Source organism: Moschus berezovskii, chromosome 10 (assembly GCF_049115385.1).
Source record: "Moschus berezovskii isolate FMDL1 chromosome 10, NW_MosBer_1.0, whole genome shotgun sequence".
Lineage (NCBI taxonomy): Eukaryota > Metazoa > Chordata > Mammalia > Artiodactyla > Moschidae > Moschus > Moschus berezovskii.
In genome coordinates, this window is record NC_142469.1 from 23,595,754 (window position 1) to 23,621,771 (window position 26,018).

At 38.1% G+C, this 26,018-nt stretch overlaps 1 protein-coding gene across 1 annotated transcript in view; it reads right to left on the reverse strand.

Annotated features, from left to right (window-relative positions):
• LCA5 (lebercilin LCA5) overlaps positions 1-26,018 on the reverse strand; it is a 63,973-nt gene that overhangs the window by 15,794 nt on the left and 22,161 nt on the right. The window contains exon 3 of the mRNA XM_088840547.1: positions 24,826-25,355. Within this exon, the coding sequence (XP_088696673.1) occupies positions 24,826-25,355 (530 nt within the window). The remainder of the gene's footprint in view (positions 1-24,825; positions 25,356-26,018) is intronic.

Here is a 26,018-nt window from a genome sequence, read left to right on the forward strand (position 1 = left end):
ATGTTTATACAAGGACATATCCTTACTCTTAGGAAATAAAAGCAATGCATTTAGAGGTAAAAGCATATGTATAGAACTTTCAGGAGCTTGCCGGGTGGTGCAGTGGTAAAGAATCTGCCTGCCAATGCTGGAGACATGAGAGACATGGGTTCTATCCCTGGGTTGGGAAGATCCCCTGAAGTAGGAAATGCAATCCATTCCAGTATTCTTGCCTGGAGAATGCCATGGACAGTGGAGCCCAGTAGGTTACAGTTCATAGGATTACAACTAACCAACTGAGGAAACACATAAAACTTTCTCTCAAATAATAGAGAAAAAAATCACATGGGTATGTATGTATACATGTATGTTTCTGTTCACACAAGACAGAGAAAGAATATGTGTACATAAGACAAATGGGGCAAATGTTAACAAAAGGTGAATCTGGGTAAAGAGTATGAGTGTTGTTAGAGCTACGTATATATTTGCAACTCTCTATAACCTTAAAATTATCCCCATATAAAAAGTTAATTTAAGTAAATGTACCTTTAGACACTTAGAGGCAAAACAAGAAACCACTGAACTCAAAATGTTTAAAAAGCTACTGGAGGTTTAAAGAGAAAATCAAATTCTAAATGATAATTAACTGTCAACCTGGAATCCAAGACTCAGTAAAATTATCATTCAAGAATGAAGATAAATTATATAGAAAGACTAGAAAATTAACCACTCAAAAGCCCTCATTAAAAGGATGACCAAAAGGATAAGAAAGAAAGTGAACCCTGAAGGAAAGGTGAACAATAATGAATAATAGTGATATGCAAGTAATAATAGTGTGCCAAGAAACTAATTGTAAACCTCATAAAAATGATTGAAGAATTGACGAGTTTTAAAATAAGGTAAATTAAAACAGACAACAATAATATGATGACATGAGAATAGAGATAATGTTCCACTGTCCTGATAGAATTTGAAAAAACACAAGTATTAAGACTTTCAGTTCAGTTCAATCACTCAGTCGTGTCCGACTCTTTGCGACCCCATGAATCACAGCACGCCAGGCCTCCCTGTCCATCACCAACTCCCGGAGTTCACACAAACTCTTGTCCACAGAGTCGGTGATGCCATCCAGCCATCTCATTCTCGGTTGTCCCCTCTCCTCCCGCCCCCAATCCCTCCCAGCATCAGACTCTTTTCCAGTGAGTCAACTCATCGCATGAGGTGGCCAAAGCATTGGAGTTTCAGTTTTAGCATCAGTCCTTCCAATGAACACCCAGGATTGACCTCCTTCAGAATGGACTGGTTGGATCTCCTTACAGTCCAAGGCACTCTCAAGAGTCTTCTCCAACACCACAGTTCAAAAGCATCACTTCTTCGGCGATCAGCTTTCTTCACAGTCCAACTCTCACATCCATACATGACCACTGGAAAAACCATAGCCTTGACTGGACGGACCTTTGTTGGCAAAGTAATTTAGACTCCCTTAATTCAAATACAGATTATCTTAAAAATCTGAGGCTAAACTCTAAAAGAAGAGTAGTAGAATCTGTCATTCTGAAATCAATGCAAAGGCACGGTAAAGAGTAACAGGCAGGATGAAAAAAAAGAAGCAGAGAAAAGGTGATAATAACTTTGTTTTAAAAAAATAACCCATGTAGATCTATCTCAGTAATGCCAACAAATGTAGTAAATAAATGTGGAACAAGATATTCTTATGCTGAATTCATTTTAAAAATTAATTTAGTCAAATGTTGTACAAGCACAGAGATAAAACATTAACACAAAAAAGATGAAAGGGAAAAATATATTAGACAAAATTAAAAAAAAGTAGTGTAGATTAAATAGGCTTCAAGACAAAAGCATTAGAGAGAGGATTTTTTATTTAATGTAAAAACAAAACAAAACAATCACCAGAAAGGTAAAACAAACCTGAACTGGTTTTAGTTTTAACTCTGAACTTATAAATAACACAGCTTCCATACATGCTACATTTTTTGGCAAGCTTTATCAAGAAGAGAAACATATTAACTGTATTAGTAATAAAAATGGGGCATATAACTATAGAAATAATAGAAATTTTAAAATCATTTGCTGTTACTCAGTTGCTAAGTCATATCTGACTCTGTGGCCCATGGACTGCAGCATACCAACTCCTCTGTCCTCCAGTATCTCCTGGAGTTTGCTTAAATTCATGTCCATTGAGTCATCTCACCCTCTTATCCTATGCCACCCCCTCTTCTCCTTTTGTCTTCAATCTTTCCCAGCATCAGGGTCTTTTCCAATGAGTCAGTTCTTTGCACCAGGTGGCAAAAGTATTGGAATGTCAGCTTCCACAACAGATCTTCTAATGAATTCAGGGTTGACTTCCTTTAGGATTGGCTTGATCTCCTTACAGTCCAAGGGATTCTCAGCAGTCTTTTCCAGAACCATAATTCAAAACCATTATTCTTCAGTACTCCACTTCCTTTACAGTCTATCTCTCACATCTGTACATGATTACTGGAAAAACCATAGCTTTGACTATACAGACCTTCGTTGGCAAAGTGATGTCTCTGCCTTTTAATATGCTGCCTAGGTTTGTCATAGCTTTCCGTCCAAGGAGCAAGCATCTTTTAATTTCATGACTGCGATCAGTGATTTTGGAGCCCCCCAAAATAAAATCTGTCACTGCTCCCACTTTTCCCCCTTCTATTTGCCATGAAGTGATAGGACCGGATGCCATGATCTCAGGTTTTTTTAACGTTGAATTTCCAGCCAGCTTTTTCACTGTCCTCTTTCACCCTCATCAAGAGGTTCTTTTTTAGTTCTGCTTCACTTTCTGCCATTAGAGTGGTATCATCTGCATATCTGAGGTTACTGATTTCTTTCCCAGCAATCTTGATTCCAGCTTGTGATTCATCCAGCCCTGCATTCACATGATGTACACTGCATATAAGTTAAATAAGCAGGGTGACAATATATAGCCTTGTCAGAGCCTTTTCCCAATTTTGAACCAATCTGTTCTTCCATGTCTGGTTCTAACTGTTGCTTCTTGACCTGCATACAGGTTTCTCAGAAGGCCAGTAAGGTGGTCTGGTATACTCATCTCTCTGAGAATTTTCCACTGTTTGTTGTGGTCTACCCAGTCAAAGACTTTTGTTTTTCTGGAATTCCCTTGATTTCTCTGTGATCCAATGAATGCTGGCAATTTGATCTCTGGTTCCTCAGGTTTTTCTAAATCAAGAACATCTGAAAGTTCTTGTTTCACACACTGCTGAAGCCTAGCTTGAAGGATTTTGAGCATTACCTTGCTAGCATGTGAAATGAGTACAATTGTGCGGTAGTATGAGCATTCTGTGGCATTGCCTTTCTTTGGGATTGGAATGAAAACTGACCTTTTCAGTCCTGTGGCCAATGCTGAGTTTTCCAAATCTGCTGACATACTGAGTGGCAGCACTTTAACAGCATCATCTCTTGCTGCTGCTTAGGATTCGAAATAGCTCAGCTGCAATTCCATCACCTTCACTAGCTTTGTTCGAAGCAATGCTTCCTTCACACTCCAGCATGTCCTACTCTAGGTGAATGACCACACTATCATAGTTTTCTGGGTCACTAAGACCTTTCTTGTATAGTTCTGTGTATTTTTTCCACCTCTTCAAAATCTCCTTTATTTCTGTTAGGGTCTTACTATTTATTGTGCCCATCCTTGCATGAAATAGTCCCTTGATATCTCTAATTTTCTTGAAGAGATTTCTAGTCTCACTCATTTTATTATTTTCTGCTATTTCTTTGCACTGTTCACTTAAGGCCTTCTTATCTCTTCTAACTAGTCTCTGAAAGTCTGCATTCAGTTGGGTATACCTTTCCTTTTCTCCCAATACTATGAAGAGCCTAATAATGACAAATACAAAATCTGAAATAAAATGAATAATTTTCCAGAAAATATAAATTATTAAAAGTAACTAAAAATATAAGATCTGAACCAATCTATGAATGCAGTGAATAAGTCGAAAAAACTTTAAAGAAAAAACAAAAACAAATTCAGAAATAAACACTAGATCTAAGTTTCAAAAGTGATAATCTACCAAATTTAGAGAGAGAGATATTCCCTATCTTCATTATAATCTGTAAAAGAGAAAAAACTCCCCAAGTCATTATTCATGAGAACTTTTATCATCTTGATCCCCAAACTGGATAAGAACAGCTTGAAATAACTACATTACACACCATTCTTACATATGCATATTGCGTCAAAAATCCCAAATATCAGCACAAGAAATTTAGCAATGTATAAAACCTATATCACAAGCAGCACTTCTCCCAGAAAAGTACAACATAAGAGTAGTATTACAGAAAAAAATATAAATGTAATTTTCCATATTAATTAAATGAGAAGCAAAAAAAAAAAAAGATCTGATAAAATTCTACACTATCTGTGATTTAAAACAAAAATCTTAGCAAGTTACTAATAGAAGGAATTTCATCTATAATACATTTTATACACATACAGAAAGATCAAGAAGGATACGCATTAAATGCTAAAACTGATGATATCTGAGTGTAAGAATGTTGTTTTTTAGATTTTTTTTTCAAGTTTTTAAAACTGTACATGTGCTACTTTATATAAAAAGACAATTTCTAAAAACATATTTAACTTTTAAAAAATACAAAAGGAAGAAGATATATCAGCTTCTAAATAGTTACTTCTGAGGAGGGAGAGTAGAAGAGGGGTGTTTTGGAGAAAATGTAGAGGGAAACTTTAAAGTAACATCTTATTTTTAAAAACATGATCTAAAGCAAAATTAGCAAACTATCAAGGAGGTAGATGAATGTTTTAAATATTGTTGTCTTCTCTATGTTCAAAGTATTTCATAAGGAAAAAAATTTAAATATTTTAAGAAACTGAAGATATGGGATAGAAAAAGAAAAAAATCTTTGATTGGAAGGATCATGGGTGTTTTCTCCCCTATTTCACTTTATGTACGTCTAAAACTGTAACAAACATTTTCATTACAGAAAAAATGTAAATATCTGAAGAAATAAGATAGAATTCGAACTCTTTAAAGAGAGAAATAAAGGTTTACAGAATTGAATTTTTGCAGGTAAACCCAAAGAATAACTGAACTTATTTTCACTTGTTTTTCTATTAGTTAATAAAGCAATATATACTTTAATAACTGCATTTGTTAAAACAGGTCTATAAATGTCAGTTGTTTTGTGTATAGCTCAGTGTTATTGTAACTTAATTAGAAAGGCCTTCAGTTCAGGTCAGTTCAGTTCAGTCGCTCAGTCGTGTCCGACTCTCCGCGACCCCTTGAATCACAGCACGCCAGGCCTCCCTGTCCATCACCAACTCCCGGAGTTCACTCAAACTCATGTCCACAGAGTCGGTGATGCCATCCAGCCATCTCATTCTCTGTTGTCCCCTTCTCCTCCCGCCCCCAACTTTCCCAACATCACAGTCTTTTCCAGTGAGTCAACTCATCGCATGAGGTGGCCAAAGTATTGCAGTTTCAGCTTTAGCATCAGTCCCTCCAATGAACATCCAGGATTGATCTCCTCTAGAATGGACTGGTTGGATCTCCTTGCAGTATAAGGGACTCTCAAGAGTCTTCTCCAACACCACAGTTCAAAAGCATCGATTTTTCGGCGATCAGCCTTCTTCACAGTCCAACTCTCACATCCATACATGACCACGGGAAAAACCATTGCCTTGACTAGACGGACCTTGGTTGGCAAAGTAATGTCTCTGCTTTTTAATATACTATCAACATTGGTCATAACTTTCCTTCCAAGGAGCAAGCGTCTTTTAATTTCATGGCTGCAATCAGCATCTGCAGTGATTTTGGAGCCCCAAAAAATAAAGTCTGACACTGTTTCCACTGTTTTTCCATCTATTTCCCATGAAGTGATGGGACCAGATGCCATGATCTTTGTTTTCTGAATGTTGAGCTTCAAGCCAACCTTTTCACTCTCCTCTTTCACTTTCAAGACCCTTATATAACCAAGGACCCTCATGTACCCTATAGGAACACTTTTTACATTCCGAGTTAGGTGGTCATTCAATCTCTGTACAAATTGTGAAAGGAGTACATTAAGGCTGTATATTGTTACCCTGTTTATTTAACTTATATGCAGAGTACATCGTGAGAAATGCCAGGCTAGATGAAGCACAAGCTGGAATCAAGATTGCCGGGAGAATCAATGGTGCATATCAATAACCCCAGATACGCAGATGACACCATCCTTCTGAAGAAGAACTAAAGAGCCTCTTGATGAAAGTGAAAGAGGAGAGTGAAAAAGTTAGCTTAAAGCTCAGCATTCAGAAAACTAAGATCATAGCATCTGGTCCCATCACTTCATGGCAAATAGATGGAGAAACAATGGAAACAGTGACAGACTTTATTTTCTGGCCTCCAAAATCAGGGCAGATGGTGACTGCAGCCATGAAATCAAAAGATGCTTGCTCCTTGGAAGAAAAGCTATGACCAACCTAGACAGCATATTAAAAAGCAGAGACATTACTTTGCCGACAAAGGTCTGTCTAGTCAAAGCTATGGTTTTTCCAGTAGTCAGGTATGGGTGTGAGGGTTGGACTATAAACGAAAGCTGAGCGCAGAAAAACTGATGCTTTTGAACTGTGGTGTTGGAGAAGACTCTTTAGAGTCAGTCCTAAAGGAAATCAGTCCTGAATAGTCATTGGAAGAACTGCTGCTGAAGCTGAGGCTCCAATACTTTGGGCACCTGACGTGAAGAACTGACTCTTTGGAAGAGACCCTGATGCTGGGAAACATTGAAGGCAGGAGGAGAAGGAGATGACAGAGGATGAAATAGTTGGATGGCATCACCAACACGATGGACATGAGTTTAAGCAAGCTTCAGGAGTTGGTGATGAACAGGGAAGCCCGGGGTGCTGCAGTCCATAGGGTCTCAAAGAGTTGGACACAACTGACTGACTAAACTGAAATGACAGATTTCTCTGGTGGCAGAAAGGCTCAGTAATTCAAAGGGTACTGATTTCATTGTCATTGGGCAATTCCAACTATTAGAAAGCTCTTCTTTATAAATGAGTGGCAACCTGCTTCCCAAAAATATCCATTAGGTTTTTTTCAGTTCAGTCTCTCAGTGATGTCTGACTCTTTGCAACCCCATGAACTGCAGCACACCAGGCCTCCCTGTCCATCACCAACTCCTGGAGTTTACCCAAATTCATGTCCATTAAGTCGGTGATGCCATCCAACCATCTCATCCTCCATCATCCCCTTCTCCTCCTGCTTTCAATCTTTCCCAACATCAGGGTCTTTTCAAATGAGTCAGCTTTTCACATCAGGTGGCCAAAATACTGGAGTTTCAACTTCAGCATCAGTCCTTTCAGTGAACACCCAGGACTGATCTCCTTTAGGATGGACTGGTTGGATCTCCTTGCAGTCCAAGGGACTCTCAAGAGTCTTCTCCAACACCACAGTTCAAAAGCATCAATTCTTCGGCACTCAGCTTTCTTTATAGTCCAATTCTCACATCCATACATGACCACGGGAAAAACCATAACCCTGACAGACTTTTACTGACAAAGTAATGTCTCTGCTTCTTAATATGCTGTCTAGGTTGGTCATAACTTTCCTTCCAAGTAGTACGCGTCTTTTAATTTCATGGCTGCAATCACCATCTGCAGTGATTCTGGAGCCCAAAAATATAAAGTCTGACACTGTTTCCACTGTTTCTCCATCTATTTCCCATGAAGTGATGGGACCAGGTGCCATGATCGTAGTTTTCTGAATGTTGAGCTTTAAGCCAACTTTTTCACTCTCCTCTTTCACTTTCATCAAGAGGCTCTGTAGTAGTTCTTCACTTTCTGCCATAAGGGTGCTGTCATCTGCATACCCAAAGCATTTTGATTCCTCCTCTTCAACACAACAGCTCTTTAAATGCTGAAGTTATATTTTCCCTTAATTTGAATCTCATCCCTGCTTCTTCCCCTGTTCCTTACATGCCAGTTTTTTGACCCCTCTGGCTCTCCAGCTTGCTCTCTACATGTCAGTTTGCTACCTAAAAGTGGGTACACCTGTTATCAGATGCGACCTGGCCAGTAAAATTAGTTATTTTTACCTCGAGAACCTGGGTACCACCATCTTCAATTAACTGTTTTTCTTTCCTCCACTTATCATTTTAAACAGCTGTACGATTATAGGTTCTTCAACTAAAACCTTAGTAACTTTCAGGTCAGGTCTTCCATATAGTAGCCATAAAATGGATAGAAAAAAAGCTGAGAACTTAAAAGTGAACTTGATTAACTTTATCTTGCTTGTTTTCTGCCAGATTTTGAACCTATGGAAATCAATTCACTCTTAATCATCACCTCCATCAAATTAGCTGTCCCTCCTATTTGTGAACCTGACATAAATGCCACTTTATTTTATTGATCTATCCATCCATTCATTTCTTTAATTCTAGCCAGACAGCATGTCAAATGTTGCAAATGCAAAATCAAATAAGACCTATTTGTGCCCTTAAGGAGCCCAGTCAAATTCACTGATAAACGTGCTGAACGGGACAAGACCTAACACCGTGCCCCCAGAGCAGCCATCTAGAAACGGTCTCTCCAAGCTGAGAGCTGTTTGTTCATTTGCACTCTTTGGGTTCAGTTACTCATCAACTGTAAAGCTTTCTGACATTATTTTCAACCAGTCCACATTTCTTCACTAATCACAAACATGAAAAATTTACTTTATCTATTATATATCAAGATATACTATATCTACTACTTATCAGGATATACCCGCTAGAATCCAGTAGATATATTCACCTACAGAATATAGATGTACATAGCATATATTAGATGCTATATAAGTGGTATAGTAAAATATGCAGTATATATTATATAGAGTATAGCAGATAGGTTAGAATAAGGATGTACACAGTATATGTAAATAGAATAGTTTACCTTAATGTACCAATCTAAGAATCTTATGAGGAAAAAAGTGAAGACACTCTAAGTGAGTAATATTTTCCAAAACGTCCTCACAAATATGGTAGAAATTAGCATTTTGTATACTGATTGATAATTCCTAATCTATTTCCACCTATCTTTGAAAGACTGGTACTTGATTCCTGTTACTTTTCTTGCCTTTCTTACTCTTCTGACTCCTCAAAGTATACTGATGAAGATTTTGAAATCACATTCACAAGATTCTTCAGCCCTCTGGGGTATATAATTCATCTAAATCTGGAGACTTTTTTTTTTTTTAATGAGTTACCCATCACTGACTATTCCTTCATCTGTTTTGAGCAGGAAAAGAAAGAAGCAAATACAGAACGCAAAAGTTATGCTTCCTCTGAGCATTTCAAGAAGTGTGTTTTGGTACTATTACTCTAATGCAACTACTTTTAAAATGTTTGCAAGCCTTTGCTTACTCTGAATTTTTGTCTTCCAAACATCATTAAATTCCACTCCACTGCATTTACTGCAGTTAGCACCAAAAATAAAACAGATTTCAGAAGTGACCCCTACCCAACTACATACAGAAAATTAATATGATGAGAGATTTTGAAAAAATGATTTCTTTTAACATGTGGATGCTGATAGAATAGCCCAAGTTAATTTTAACATCTTAATTTATGCTGTTATTAAAAATTATGAAAAACCTCAGATTAACTGTTAATAAGAGGAACATTTATTATTCACCTTTTAGATACATGATAAAGTCCCAAGGACTTTTACTAAATAGAAAAGTAGAGCAACAGAATGGGAGGCAAAAGACTGCAGTTCTAGTTCCAGACATGTTGTCCTAATGACCCGTGTGACTCTATGTGACCTATTATTTAGTAAATAATACAACATGGCAATTAACATCTCTGTCATAACCTCCTCAACTGTTAAATGCTCTGTTAGACCAGACTAGAGAGTACCTATGAAGGAGTTTCATGGGTGGCCTCAGATTGCTGGGCAAGTGACTTTAGGAAGCCCTCTTTGTACCCTAACTCATCCATCACCACACAGAATAGTTCACGCTCACCCTGTCTAAATTAGTAGTTGTAAACTTAAAAAAGAACCTTTAAAGTCCACTGAGCTCAATTTGAAAACCAATTCACTAAACCATTTCTATAGTTCTTTTAAACTGTAGGATACTAACTGTGAAGTATTTATTTCTGAATTGTGTACTTTTCTTTCAGCATATTTCTTTTTTTTTTCCATTCATATATTAGGTGGCCGATAAAAACCAAACCCGAAACTTTATAAACTTTATCTCTAACATTAACATGGTTCATCACCTCCTGCAAGGTTTTACAGACTGAAAACAGGTTCAGATGACCTAAGTGGTAAAGCACATCATAAAGTTAGCCCAGAATAGAATGAGATTTGGAACCTTGCTTATTTAACTTATATGCAGAGTACATCATAAGAAATGCTGGGCTGGATGAAGCATAAGATGGAATCAAGATTGCTGGGAGAAATATCAATAACCTCAGATATGCAGATGACACCACCCTTATGGCAGAAAGTGAAGAAGAACTAAAGAGCCTCTTGATGAAAGTGAAAGAGGAGACTGAAAAAGTTGGCTTAAAGCTCAACACTCAGAAAACTAAGATCATGGCATCTGGTCCCATTACTTCATGGGAAATAGAGGTGAAACAATGAAAACAGTGACAGAATACTTTTTGGGCTCTAAAGTCACTGCAGATGGTGGCTGCAGCCATGAAATTAAAAGACACCTGCTGCTTGGAAGAAAAGCTATGACCAACCTAAATAGCATATTAAAAAGCAGAGACATTATTTTGCCAACAAAGGTCCATCTAGTCAAGGCTATGGTTTTTCCAGTAGTCATGTATGGATGTGAGAGTTGGACTACAAAGGAAGCTGAGTGCTGAAGAATTGATGATTTTGAACCGTGGTGTTGGAGAAGACTCTTGAGAGTCCCTTGGACTGCAAGGAGATCCAACCAGTCCATTCTAAAGGAAATCAGTCCTGAATATTCATTGGAAGACCTGATGCTGAAGCTCCAACACTTTGGCCACCTGATGCAAAGAACTGACTCCTTAGAAAAGACCCTGATGATGGGAAAGATTGAAGGCAGGAGGAGAAGGGGATGACAGAGGATGAGATACATACAGTGGAATAATACAGAGCCTTTAAAAAGAATGAGAAGGCAAGAATGGCATAACCAAGATGATGACACAGTTGGTCCTGACTTGGCTCCACTTTAAAAGAAAAACAAGTAACTATAAAAGAAGACATCACTGAGCCCATCTCAGAACACAGAAATGAGGCTGACGCACGTGCCGCGCCGCACAGACGAGAGAGACTCAGAGAGCGTGGGAGGAACAGCCGCGCGCTGACCGCAGGGCCCTTTCCCCAGCGCGGCACCCTGCCGACAGCTCCTCCAGGGCCAAGGAGCGCACAGGGGTCACCTCTGGGAAGTCCTGCTCTGGTTTCGCCCCATGGGAATCACAGAGCATCTGTGGGCTCAGCCACTGGGAACCTGACTGTGACAGACAGAGGGAGGAGGGGCTTCCCGCCAGCAGCACTGGGGTCTTGGAGGACAGGGCTCCTGCCTGCAGAGCACATACAGGAAACCCAACCAGCAGCTTGCTCTGCTGCAGCCCAACTGGCTGGCACAGTCTGACCAGGGAACTCGGGTGGGATGTAAGTCTGCCTAATTCGGGCCTTCAGATGAAGAGATCTCCCAGCCCTGCAGCCTGGTCTGCCCACATTCAGCAGAGGAGCTGAGTTTTAGCCCCCCTGCCCCCACCATGTGGATCGCGGCTCCCAGCCCCTCCTACCAGAAAGCCTGTTCAGGAAAACTGGGGAGCTGCCTGAACTGGGCTCTCCCAGCTCCACCCAGGCAGAAGTCGGGTCACAGCCCTGCCCACCATGGAGTGTGGTCCCTGCCTGCCCCCATCTGACGGGAAGGGCTAACAAGAACACCCAGAAGCTGCACAACCCAGCAATTCTTGAGCTGATGGTCAGGTGAGTGGGCAGAACGGCGGCCCCCAGAGCAAAGTCAGTAGCACCTGTTCAGCCAGTGAACCTGGGGCGCAGGCTGACTTGAGTCAAGGCCACAAACAGCAGCAGTGGCCTTGGAGATACTGAGCTGATGAGCTTGGGTCGGGAAACGAACTCACAGCCTCACTTGTTGCTGAAGACAGTGTTCAGCCTGCCTGACCAGGGAGCCTCAGCAGAGCACACAGTGGGCTGCAGAGCCGACCCAACAGCCCTGCTGACAGTGGCATTTGAATGGAGAGCAAGCCCAGTGCCTCTCCCTGTCTGCAGAGTCACATGTATAGAGAACAAAGTAGCTGTCACCAGTGGGGAGAGGGAAGGGGGAGGAACAATACAGGGGTAGGGGTTCAAACTACTAGGTATAAAATAAGCTACAAGGATATATTATTGTTCAACAAGGGAAATACAGCCAATGTTTTACAATAACTATAAATGGAGTGTAACCTTTAAAATTTTTGAATCACTATATTGTAAACCTGTCACTTACATAATGTACAGCCAACTATACTTCAACTAAGAAAAAATTATATATATGTATATCAAGATTGGTTCAAGAAGAAACAAAGCCTGAATAGACCAATTGCTAGTAAGGAGACTGAATCAGCAACCAAAAGCAGTGAAGCAAAGCACAGGACCCAGATGGCTTCACCAGTAACTTTGCTGAAGAACAAAAACAAAGTCAAAGTAGAGGAAATGCTTCCAGATTCATTTTACAAGGCCAGTATCACCCTACCACTAAAAATAGAAAATATCAGTTCCAGGAAATAAAAAACTACCAATCAATATCTCTGGTGAACAGAAATGCAAAAATTCTCAATAAAATACTAGCAGACCAAAGTCAGCAGCACAGTAAAAGGATGATCATGATTAGGTAGGATTTATAGCTGGGATGCAAGGATGGCTCAATACATGTAAATCAATTAATGTAGTACACCACATTAACAGAACAACAACAAAAAAACCTCATATCTCAAAATGCAGGAAAAGTATGTGACAAAATTCAACATGTGTTCTGATAAAAATTCTTAATATATTATAAGATTTATATCTCAATATAATAAAGGCCATATATGACAAACCCACTACCAACATGATTCTCAACTGTGATAGGTTGAAACTTTTTGTCTAAGATAAGACAGGTGCTCACTCTCACCACTCCTGTTCAATACAGCACTGAAAGTTCTTGTCAGAGCAATCAGGCAAGAAAAGAAAAAGCATCCATATTAGAAAGGAAGAAGTAAAAACTGTCTCTATTTGCAGATGACATGATTTTATATACAGAAAATCCCAAAGACTTCAACCAAAAAACTGTTAGCTATCACTGAATTGGGTAGAGTTAGAGAACCTAACATTAACATATAAAAATCAGGAGCACTTCTATACACTAAAAAATTATCTGAAAAAGAAAGAAAACAATCCTATTTACAATAGCATCAAAACAATAAAATACTTAGCAATAAAGTTAACCAAAGAAATGAAAAAACTTCTACTCTGAAAGATACAAGATACTAATAAAGAAATCAAAGAAGACATAAGTAAATGGAAGGTATACAGTGTTCATGGATTGGAAGAATATTGCTAAAATGTCCACACTTATCCAGAGCCATCTACAGATTCAATGCAATCACTATTAAGATTCCAATGGTATTTTTTAAATTATCTTTTTTATTTGAAATATATCTGATTTACAATGTTGTATTAGTTTTTGCTGTACCTACTGGCATGTTTTAAAAAAACAAAAGCAGAAAGAACAATCTTAAATTTTATATTGACTGGCAAAAAAACCATATTACCCAACACAATCCTCAAGAAGAACAACAATAAGCAGGAGGTGTCACACACTTCCTGACTTCAAGCTAATACTATATAGTAATTAAAGGGGCTTCCCAGGTGGCTCAGTGGTAAAGAATCTACCAGACAATGCAGGAGCCACAGGAGACTTAGGTTCAATCCCTGGGTCAGGAAGATCCCCTAGAGAATAAATGACCACCCACTCCAACATTCTTGCCTGGGAAATCCCATGGAAAGAGGAGGCTGGTGGGTTACAGTCTGAGTGGGTCATGAAGAGTCAGATATAACTGAGGATGCACATTCTCACATAGTAATTAAAACAGTATGGTAGTGGCATAAAAACAAAGAGATCAATGAAACAGTTTTGAGCCAGAAATACATCCATGCATATAAAGTCAAAACTAATACTTGACAAGGGAGTCAAAAACATTCCGTGGAGACAACATAGCCTCTTCAACAAATGGTCCTGAGATAATTAACTAATCACATATAAAAGAATGAAACTAGACCCCTATCTTATGCCTCACAAAAATCAATTTGAAATGGATTAAAAAATGTAAGATGTGAAACCATGGAACCCTTAGAAGAAAATATTGAAAGTGAGCTCCTTAATATAGGTCTTGGCAATGATTTTTTTGGATATGACATCTAAGCACAAGCAACAAAATAACAGATAAAATAAGTGACATTACATCAAACTACAAAGTTCCTGTACAGCAAAGGAAACAATCAGCAAGTGAAAATAAAACCTACAGAATGGGAAAAAAATTATTTGCACTAAGAGGTTAATATACAAAATATATAAAGAACTCATTCAACTTGTTAACAAAAGACACAAATAACCAAAGTAAAAAATGGGCAAAAGACCTGAATAGACATTTTTCCAAAGAAAACATACAAAAGGTCAAAAGTACATGTTCAACATGACTAGTCACTAGAGAAATGCAAGAAAACTTCAATAGTTAACACCTCATACCCATTAGAATGATGGGAGGTAGGATTGTAAACTGGAATAGCCACGATGGGATAAAGGATGGCGGATCCTCAAAAAGTTAAAAATAGAACTATTAGATGATATAGCTATTCCATTTCTGGGAATATATCCCAAGGAAATTAAAATACTAACTCAAAAAGATATCTGCATTCTCATGTTTATAGCAGCACATATTTATAATATCCAAGACATGAAAATAACCTAAGTGTCCACTGATGTCCATTATTCATCAATGGATAAAGAAGTTGTGAGGGGTGTGTATGTGCGTGTATGTAATAATCTTTAAAACAAAAAAACTCATAGAGAAAACAGGTCAGATTTGTGGTTACTAGATGTGGAGGTGTAGCTGGCGGCGAGTGGGGGTGGTGAGGAGAATTGGATGAAAGTAGTCAAAAGGTACAAACTTCTAGTTAAAAAGTACTAGGCATTTGATGTATATATAGGATGAGGACTAAAGGTAACACTGCTGTAGAATATATATGAAAGTTGTTTAACAGAGCAACCAGAGTTCTCATTACCAAAAAAAAAAAGTTCTTTCTTTGCTTTTTCTTTTCACTGTATCTATATGAGGTGATGGAGATTTAAACTTGTTGCAGTAATATCTTTGCAATATTTATAAGTCAAATCTTTATGCTGTACACATTAAACTTATACATATGCCAAATTATGAAAGTGCTGCACTCAATATGCCAGCAAATTTGGAAAACTCAGAGGTGGCCACAGGACTGGAAAAGGCCAGTCTTCATCCCAATCCCAAAGAAAGGCAATGCCAAAGAATGCTCAAACTACAGCACAATTGCACTCATCTCACACGCTAGTAAAGTCATGCTCAAAATTCTCCAAGCCAGGCTTCAGCAATATGTGAATCATGAACTTCCAGATGTTCAAGCAGGTTTTAGAAAAGGCAGAGGCACCAGAGATCAAATTGCCAACATCCGCTGGATCATGAAGAAAGCAAGAGAGTTCCAGAAAAACATCTATTTCTGCTTCATTGACTATGCCAAAGCCTTTGACTGTGTGGATCACAATAAACTGTGGAACATTCTGAAAGAGATGGGAATCCCAGACCACCTGACCTGCCTCTTGAGAAACCTGTATGCAGGTCAGGAAGCAACAGTTAGAACTGGACATGGAACAACAGACTGGTTCCAAATAGGAAAAGGAGTACGTCAAGGCTGTATATTGTCTCCCTGCTTATTTAACTTATATGTAGAGTATATCATGAGGAACGCTGGGCTGGAAGAAGCACAAGCTGGAATCAAGATTGCCAGGAGAAATATCAATAACCTCAGATATGCAGATGACACTACCCTTATGGCAGAAAGTGAAGAGGAACTCAAAAGCCTCTTGATGAAAGTGAAAGAGGAGAGTGAAAAGGTTGGCTTGAAGCTCAACACTGAGAAAACAAAGATCATGGCATCTGGTCCCATCACTTCATGGGAAATAGATGGAAAAACAGTGGAAACAGTGTCAGACTTTATTTTTGGGGGCTCCAAAATCACTGCAGATGCTGATTGCAGCCAGGAAATTAAAAGACGCTTACTCCTTGGAAGGAAAGTTATGACCAACGTTGATAGTATATTAAAAAGCAGAGACATTACTTTGCCAACCAAGGTCCGTCTAGTCAAGGCAATGGTTTTTCCCGTGGTCATGTATGGATGTGAGAGTTGGACTGTGAAGAAAGCTGATCACCAAAGAATTGATGCTTTTGAACTGTGGTGTTGGAGAAGACTCTTGAGAGTCCCTTGGACTGCAAGGAGATCCAACCAGTCCATTCTAAAGGAGATCAATCCCGGGTGTTCATTGGAAGGACTGATGCTAAAGCTGAAACTGCAATACTTTGGCCACCTCATGCTGCGAGTTGACTCACTGGAAAAGACTCTGATGTTAGGAAAGGTTGGGGGCGGGAAGAGAAGGGGACGACAGAGAATGAGATGGCTGGATGGCATCACCGACTCTGTGGACATGAGTTTGAGTGAACTCCGGGAGTTGGTGATGGACAGGGAGGCCTGGCATGCTGTGATTTATGGGGTTGCGGAGAGTCGGACACGACTGAGCGACTGAACTGAACTGAACTGAAAACCGGAAAAACAGAAAATAAAAACGAGTCAGATTTAATATATGAGTATGTGATTTTACACACATTTATATATTGCGCATATATCCACAAGGGTATGCAAAGAGCACCAAAATATATTTTCAGTGGAAAACACATGAAGCAGTGCGTATGGCACACCTTCACTTGTAGTTAGAAAAACTATACACAGACACATATAACCATGTGCATGCAGAGATGATTTCTTAACAGAGATCACTTCTTGGGAAGAGATAGAAAGGATAGCATAGAAAGGATACTGGTGTTTCATTACACACCTCTCTGTATTATTTGAACTTTCAGGCCTGTTTCAGTGCTTCTACTATTTTTTCAGTAGAAAGTTATGATTTTAAATATTAACTTGAAATTCCTATAATAATTGTTCTAATGTGCAGTGTTTAAGAACACTACAAAATTTACTCTCTGCAATGGTTTAAACTTTGCCCTTCAATCACAGATCTTATAATTTCATTGTAAATCTTTGTCTACCAAAAATGATAAAGAAACTTGTAAGTAACAAAATCTAGCCAATTTCTTAAATTATTCTGCAATAAGAAATTAATAGTATCTCAATAAATATTTATTTTACAATCAGTCCCTTTTTTCAACATTAGAAATCTTTCATTTCTGCAACATTCAGTAATAGACATAAGGATAATTTTTTAAATAAATATGGTTTACCATACTAAAACCTTTTGAGACATGAAAAGTTTAAAAATATGATTTAGACTCATCAGATTTCAGACCTGAGAGTGGCCTCAGAATCATTTAATTCCACAAATGAAGCAACCTAAGTCTGAGCATTAAGAGGGCTCACAGCATCAGAGCAAGGGAAGAATGGAGCTGAACTCCTGGTCTGACTTCTATTACTCTGTCTTAGTTAACTTCATTCTTTTATTAAGACACAAAGCAGGTAGGTGAGGCAAACATGTCTTCTGGATTTGAGTTTCGGGGGAGCGGGGGGGAAGCGGGGAAGTAAAAGAGCAGAAAAACATTTAGAGCAGAGAACTAGCTTCTAGAATAAGGTATGGCAGGGAAAGATTCAGAAAAAGGAATCTAACTGGCCAACACTGCACAGCTCAGTTCTCATTCTGAATAAACTAGGAAGGGTAGGGAAGACAAGGCTGAATCAATTCTTTCTTCTGAAACTGATTTCCAGTGGAGGACGATATTATTAATTTATCAACAAGAAACAAATACCTACTTGAAGGCATCTTTCGGGTGAAAGGAATCTGAATGCCAGTTTCTCGTAAGAAAAACTAACAAAAGAGAAAGAAGTCTATTCAAACTTTGAGAGCTCTATGATATTCAGGCTACTCAAATCATTTCCCCAAATCTTTAGAAATTTCTTAAAAGGGAGAGAAAGCTTACTTAATAGTGTCATTATATTTTTCTGACAAGGTTATTCACTCTGTGCCAATTTAATGTTAAAACAGAGCTGGATTTTTTAATGTATTAAAAATGTGTGCCCTACAGTTTACTGGATTACTTGTAATAATTATGTACATGCTATTACACTTATGATCTTTTCATAAAGCTTAGTAGATAATTTCCCATTTAGTGATTAAGGATACTTACAATAGCTAGCAACTCACAGTATTTGCTTTATGACAGAGTTGATCGTGGCTCTGACTCATCTCTACTATATCCTTAGATCAGGAAAGCAACCTCCACTGTAAGTCTTTCTTATAAGGGATGGGAGAGAACTGGTGTCTTCAGCCCCTACTGGAGGCCAGTTCTAGGCCCAATGAATGCAGCTGGGCAGTCATTAATAGAAACTGAAAATTGGGGAAACTGCTAATGAAGCTGATAACAATGAACCACTGATATTCAATCAGTGATTCTCAAAGAGTGGTGCAGGGACCCTAAAGATCTGAGACACTTTCAGGAGTCTGCAAGGTCAGAACTACTTTATGATACAATATTGCTTGCTATTTTCACTCACCATCATGAATGTATGGTGGAGTTTTCAAAAGGCTATATAACATGTGACATTACATACCAAATGAAACGTCATTTATTGCTTAATGCAACAAATGAACATTTTCCAAATGACGAACATTTTCCAAATGAGTAATGTATGGTAATACAAAATCATTCATGGATAAAACACTCATTCAAAGGAGAAAACCAAGGGATTTTAATATGATAGAGTATGAAAAGTTATTTGATATGATTTTAGATTCCACATTGCAACAAACCTTTGAGAACACCACTTACTAAGTTTTGATATAATATCAAAGAATATCCAGTTATCTGAAAAGCTTTTAAATATTCCTCTATTTTCTAACTCCTATAGACATCTGTGTGAGGCTGAATTTTCTTGTATTTATCAACCACAACAACATATCGAAGCAGATTGAATGTGGAAGCTGATATGAGGACCCAGCTGTCCTCTGTTAAGTCTGCTGCTACTGCTAAGTCGCTTCAGTCATGTCCGACTCTGTGCGACCCCATAGACAGCAGCCCACCAGGCTCCCCCGTCCCTGGGATTCTCCAGGCAAGAACACTGGAGTGGGTTGCCATTTCCTTCTCCTAACACTGAATAAATTTGTGAACATATAAAATGATGCCACTCTTGTTCCAATTTATTTTGGTTTAGAGAATAGGTATTTTTCATTAAAAGATTTTATGATACCATGTAGTAAGTTTTTATTAATTTTAAATAAATTAAAAAATATTTTTAAATGTTCTCAATTTTAATTTCTAATATGATAAATATCAATAGATATACCCACATAAATAAAACTCCTGTGGTACTGGGGGGTGTGCAATAATTTTTAACAGTATAAAAGGGTCTTAAAAGCAAAAACTTTGAGAACTGCTACGTTATATAACTATTAATATTTTACTGCCATAAATGGTAGCACCTTAACAGCTTTTTTTTTTGCAGCTTTTTACAGTTTGTTGCAGTTTTATTTAAATAATAATATGCATATAATTATTAATATGAAAAAATAAATATACTTAAATGGGGCTGATACTTTGACAGGACTGTATTCAACAATCTTACTGAAGTAAAAGCCAAAATGAAGGTATAAAGTCAACTGTAAATAAAGAAAGAAACATGCAGCCTGATTTAGCTGTCTTCCCTTTTGGACAGAGTTCAAATTTAACCAATTTTAAATTTAACCCTGTCAAGCAGCTCTTTATCCCAAGTATACATATGACCTAGGACCCAGCAGACCACATCACACAAGGTTGGCAAGCAGCAACTGCCATGGGTGACTGTCCTGACTCATACTTTTTTTGGTTCTAACCATCTCTCTACTTCTAAGTCACTGTACTCTTAAGTTACCTAGACTATGCATTCTGTCACTTTCATCAACTAACAAAATAAACCTGTAAACAATCTATAGAGGGTGCAGAGATAAGTTTTTCACAGCTCAACTATTCAGAGGTAACCTTGAAGAATGCTTTCTTTTTCCTCCCCTAAAAAGAAAATATAACACAAGAGGAATAAGAATTGTGGCTTAAAATCCCTTCCGGGATGAGGCAATCTACAAACAAATCTGCCTGTCACAAGTTCCAGTTTAAGGACTGTTAAAATGCTGTGTGTTAGTAGCTCAGTCATTTCTGATTCTTTGAGACTCCATAGCCTGCCAGGCTCCTCTGTCCGTGGAACTCTCCAGGCAAGAATACTCAAGTGGGTTGCCATTTCCTTCCAGAGAATTTTCCCGACCCAGGGATTGAACCCGGAATTCCTGAACTGCAGGCAGATGCTTTACCACCTGAGCTACTAGGCTACACCAAACAAAAACAAAAAACATCAGTCATCCTTAGCAAAGAATAGCACAAACCTTAAAGTCAGCACTACAAGAATTTTACTGCAATTTCAAGGGACACTCAGGACTTTCTCTGTTTTTAGTTCATTTGCAAAATGAAACACCACAACAGTTCTTAAACTCCTCCCTTACCCTTACAGTCAGTGGTACTGAGCTGGGAAGAAAAAGGATTAAGTAAAATTTAACACTGGATGAGGCATGAAACAAAAAAACAAACCTGGTGGCTCAGCTGGTCAAGAACCGGCCTGCAGCGCGGGAGACCCCAGTTCAATTCCTGGGCTGGGAAGATCCCCTGGAGAAGGGAAAGACTACCCACTCCAGTATTCTGGCCTAGAGAATTCCATGGACTGTATAGACCATCGGGTCGCAAAGAGTTGGACACGACTGAGCGACTTTCACTTTAAAAACAAAGCATAAAAAAAATAAAATAAAAAAATAAAAACAAAGCATAAGATGAGCGGAATCACTCTATCGTAATCATACATATAAGGTTTATGACGCAGTCTATAATGAAAAGAATGTGGTGTCAACAGAGGAAAAGACATATACAACAGAAGAAGAGACTAAAGAATCCAGAAACAGACCCACAAAAATATGCCCAACTGATTTTGGACAAAGGTGCCAAATTCAATGAAGGAAGAAGAGCCTTTTCAACAAATGGTACTAGAACAACATCAGTTCAGTTCAGTTCAGTTCAGTCGCTCAGTCGTGTCCGACTCATAGGCAGGGAAAAAACAATAGAAATGAATTCAACCTAAACCTCACAACTTATATAAAAATCAACTCAACATGAATCATGAACTTTAAAGTAAAACATAAAACTGTAATGCTTTTGGGTAAAATACAGTAGAAAATCTTTAGGGCTATAGGCAAAGGGTGACAGGGATAGGCAAAGAATTCTTAGCCCTGACACCAAAAAGCACAATCCATAAAAGAAAAATCTGACAAACTGGACCACATCAAATTTTTAAAACTCTCTGAAAGACAGTAAGAGGATGAAAAGACAAGCTACACAGTGAGAAAATATTTGCAAATCATGTATCTGACAAAGAACCAGAATCTATTATATATAAAGAACTATTGAAAATCAACAGTAAAAGAACAAACAATTAGAAATATAGGCAAAAAACAAACAAATGAACAGGATCTACTAATGGCAAGTAAGCATTTAAAAAGATGTTCAACATCATAAGCCATTAGGAATAATATTAAGTTAAAACTAAGAGATATTGCTACATGCCTATAGGAATGGCTAGAATTTTAAAAAGTGGTAACACCAAATGCTGACAAGGATGTGGAGAAAGTGAATCACTTATACATTGCTGGTAAAAATGTAAAATGGTACTACTACTTTACAAAAGAAAATGGCAGTTTCCTACAAAACCAAATGTGCTTATCAAACAATTCATCAAGTGAACTTTCATTCATATAACCCAGAGAATTTAAAACTAATGTTCACACAAAAACCTGTTCATGAATGGCCATAGACCCAAGGACTGTAGCCTGCCAGGCTCCTCTGTCCATGGACTTCTCCAGGCAAGAATACTGGATTGGGTTGCCATTCCCTTCCCAAGGATATCTTCCCAACTCAGGTCTCCTGAATTGCAGGCAGATTCTGTACTGTCTGAGCCACCAGAGAAGCCAGTAGCTTCATTAGTTAATAACTAAAACTGGAAACAACCCAAATGTCCTTCAACGGGATATACCATAACACTCTTGATATCCATGTCATGGAATACTACTTGGGAATAAAAAAGGAACAAACTATTGATACATGCAACAACTCTGATTGAGTTCAAGGGAAAAAATGAAATCTGCCAACCTTGAAAGGTTAAACACTAGAAGATTCCATTTATATTACATTCTTAAAATAACAAAATTATAGAAATGGTGAACAGATCAGTGGATGCCACAGGTCAGACTGCTAGGGAAAGCAGGAAGGTAACTATGCCTATAAAAGTTGGTAACACACGGGAGCCTGTGATGGAACTGTTCTGCATCTTGACCATAGTGATGGTCACGTGAATCTGCATGTGATAAAACTGCACAGAACTAAACACACACACACATACACACTCAGACACAAATGAGTCCATGTAAAACTGGTTAAATCTGAATAAGGTGGATGAGCTGTATCAATGTATCACTCCCAATTTCCTGATTATAATATTATATTTGTCTATGTGCTTCCCTGGTGGTTCAGCAGTGAAGAATCCACCTGCAACACAGGAGACGCAGGTTCAATCCCTGGGTTAGGAAGATTCCTTGGAGAAGGAAATGACAACCGATTCCAGTATTCCTGTCTGGGATAATCCCATGGACAGAGGAGCCTGGTGCACTACAGTCCATGGAGTTGCAAAAGTGACTAAACAATAACATATTCTATTCTACTTATGCTATATGTTACCACTGGGGAAAATGGATGGAGAGCATATGGGATCTCTCTATTTTTTTTAACTGCATGTAAATCTACAATTAACACCAAAATTTGTTTTTAAATTTCTTACTCCAGTAAGAAAAACCTAAGAAATGAGAACACTATATAAGAAGTTTCCCTGAGGGGTCAGCGGGTAAAGAATCTGCCTGCAAGGCAGGAGACACAGGAGATGCGGGTTCAATCCCTTGGTCAGGAAGGTCCCCTGGAGGAGGAAATGGGAACCCACTCCAGCATTCTTGCCTGGAGAATCCCAGGGGCAGAAGACCTTGGAGGGCTACAGTGCATGGGGTCACAAAGAGTCGGACGTGACTGAGTGACTAATACTTTCACTTTCACAGACTTATCACAGATGACTGATTTTCAGGCTCTCAAGTGGGTAGCCACATAATTCAACTCCATCTACCACACAGAATCCACAGATTTGTTCAAGTTTTCCTTTCTTCCTTCCCTATCTTTCCTCCTCTACCATTCCAACAACCCCCTTCATAACAGGCTGTGAGAAAGAACTGCAGTATACGTGTGTGGGGTGTGTGCATACATGTGTGTGCACTACAATTCCATGTTCTCTCTAGTTTTACAGAAATACACACAGAGGTGTGGGTTGTTTTTAACCATACTTAATAATCAACCTTCTGTGCTCTTGGTTCCTAATTTTAAAATCCATATGGTCACATTTTGTACCTCCCTTTAAAAATAAATGGCAGCTATTTATGACAATAGTTGCTTCCATCCCCTACCCTCACCCCACTATATAGGCAGGTAAATGGTCCTTCAAAAAAGGTTTTCATATGTTTGCTCTGCAGTTTGACCTGATCACTGGTGGAACCTATGCAATAAGATATCTTCTGTGAACTGAAGCAAAAGTTAATGATTGCTAATTTTGGAGAATAAGCTAAATTCTTTTTCTGGCCACTGATATACGCTCTATTTAATAAGCCACTCTCTTTGGGCAGGGCATTGGTATATAGAGTCTGGTATATTTTATAGACTAAGAAGTACTATTTATACACCAGGTACTAAAAATATCTAGTTAATACGTTGCAGAAAAGCTAGTTTATAGTTCTGACTTTCCCTTGTTCAAAGAACTCTGACAGCAAACATTATTCTCATACTTTTTCCCAACCTTTGTTTCCAAACAGATTATATATATATATATATATATATATATATCAGGTAGCATCTAAAAAAAGTTCTCCATATAACAGTCATGGGGTAGTACTCTTTTCCTTTAATTTCAAGAAAAAAAATTTTTTTTGTAAGATCTGCTGTATTCTCAGACTATTAACTCAGCATCGTTCCACCCACTTTTCACATCAAGTCTTATTTGAGGGAGTAGAAGCACACCCTGCCCCAAAATATATCTTTCACAAATGTTCAAAGAAATAAAAACAGAAATTATTCATGTGGCATTTCTTACACAATGGCCCCAAATGTCAGTTTTATATACTATAGCTCTTATAGTATCATTTTCAATTTTAAAGAAACAATCACATAATCAAACAGTGTATTTCCCCCAAATAGCTAAGATTTGGGAATTAAACATCTATTATCATGTGGCCCATTAATATATACAATCTTTCACATCTTGCTCTTAAAGACTAAAATCTTAAATTTTCCCTAATCTCTTACTCAGAAAGACACTAAAAAAAAAAAAATCAGATTTCATTTCTAAGCAAGTGCTGCACTGCAATAAGCAGTCTTAAAAGTGCACCTCAAATGCCCAGTGAAAAATAACACAAAACAGCACAGTGAAACTGGGGATTTTACCTTAATTCTTCTCTCAGTGTCATCTAATTTTAACTCTGCAGAAGCGAGTTTCTTTGCTAAATCATCTCGTTCAGGTAGGTGTTTAGCTTCAGAGATCTTTTTCAGTTTCTGTAAGGAAATTTTGGTCCGAAGTAGTTCACCTTCTGTCTCTTTCACCCTTTTTTCGGTTGCCCGTTCTTTCTCCTGAGATTTTCTTAAGCGGTCTTTGAGTGCTGTAATCTCATTGTTATGACGAGCAATAAGTTGTGAGATTTCATTTTCTGTGTCTTCAAACTTATTCAGGGCTTTCTCCTGTCTGTACTGAAGCCTTTTCAAAGCCTTATTTTCTTTTAGGAGCTCGGCTAACTTGACCTGGAGTTCAGTTACTTCGTTCTGCAATTCATTGATTTTTAGCAGTCTTGCAGAAAGAACCCGTTTTGTAACAAGATCAGGATCTTTCCGAAGTGGCTCCCTATTGAGGCTCTGGGAGCGAAATCCTGCTCGGGCTCCCTTTCTGTTTGGTGGACCCTTAGGGCTTGGTCTCCTAGGGGCTGAAAAAGAAACAGTAATAATGTAAAGCGAAAGCTGTATCAGATGCAGAATTATTGACTCACCCTAACACAAGCGAATCCATAACATTCTTTAGTCATTTTGTCTCCTTTAAGGAAACATTTTTTTAAAACATTTTTAAAAAATGATTTTACAGTATTTAAATATTTGGTTTTATTTAGGGCTTTTAATATATCATTTTTATTAAGAAAAGTCTGAAATCTTTTAAGACAGTTCAAGAAACATATTCTGATCCAGCAAAACAATATCCCATGGTTTACAAGGAATTATTTTACACTGTTTTAAAGGACGGCAACATCAGGCTCCACCATTTTTACCTTTGCAGATACGGTGGTCAGCATTAGCACGGTGCCTAATAAATACAAAATGTCATGATAATCAAGTCATCTGCGCCCAGATATGTGGGATCATAATTTGAAATGTGGAAACGTATGATTTTTAAAAATTAATTAGAAATCTTTATTTTAGGAAAGAAGATGACAACATGACAGAAGATTTGGGACTCGGAGTTACTACTTCATAGGTCCTTGGGTGATTCAACTTAAATCTTTTCCAGGTCTGTTTTCCCTTTTGTTGTGAGGATTAACTGAAGGATGCATATAAGACAGAAAATTCTCCACAAATATTCTGTCCGTATTAAGAAC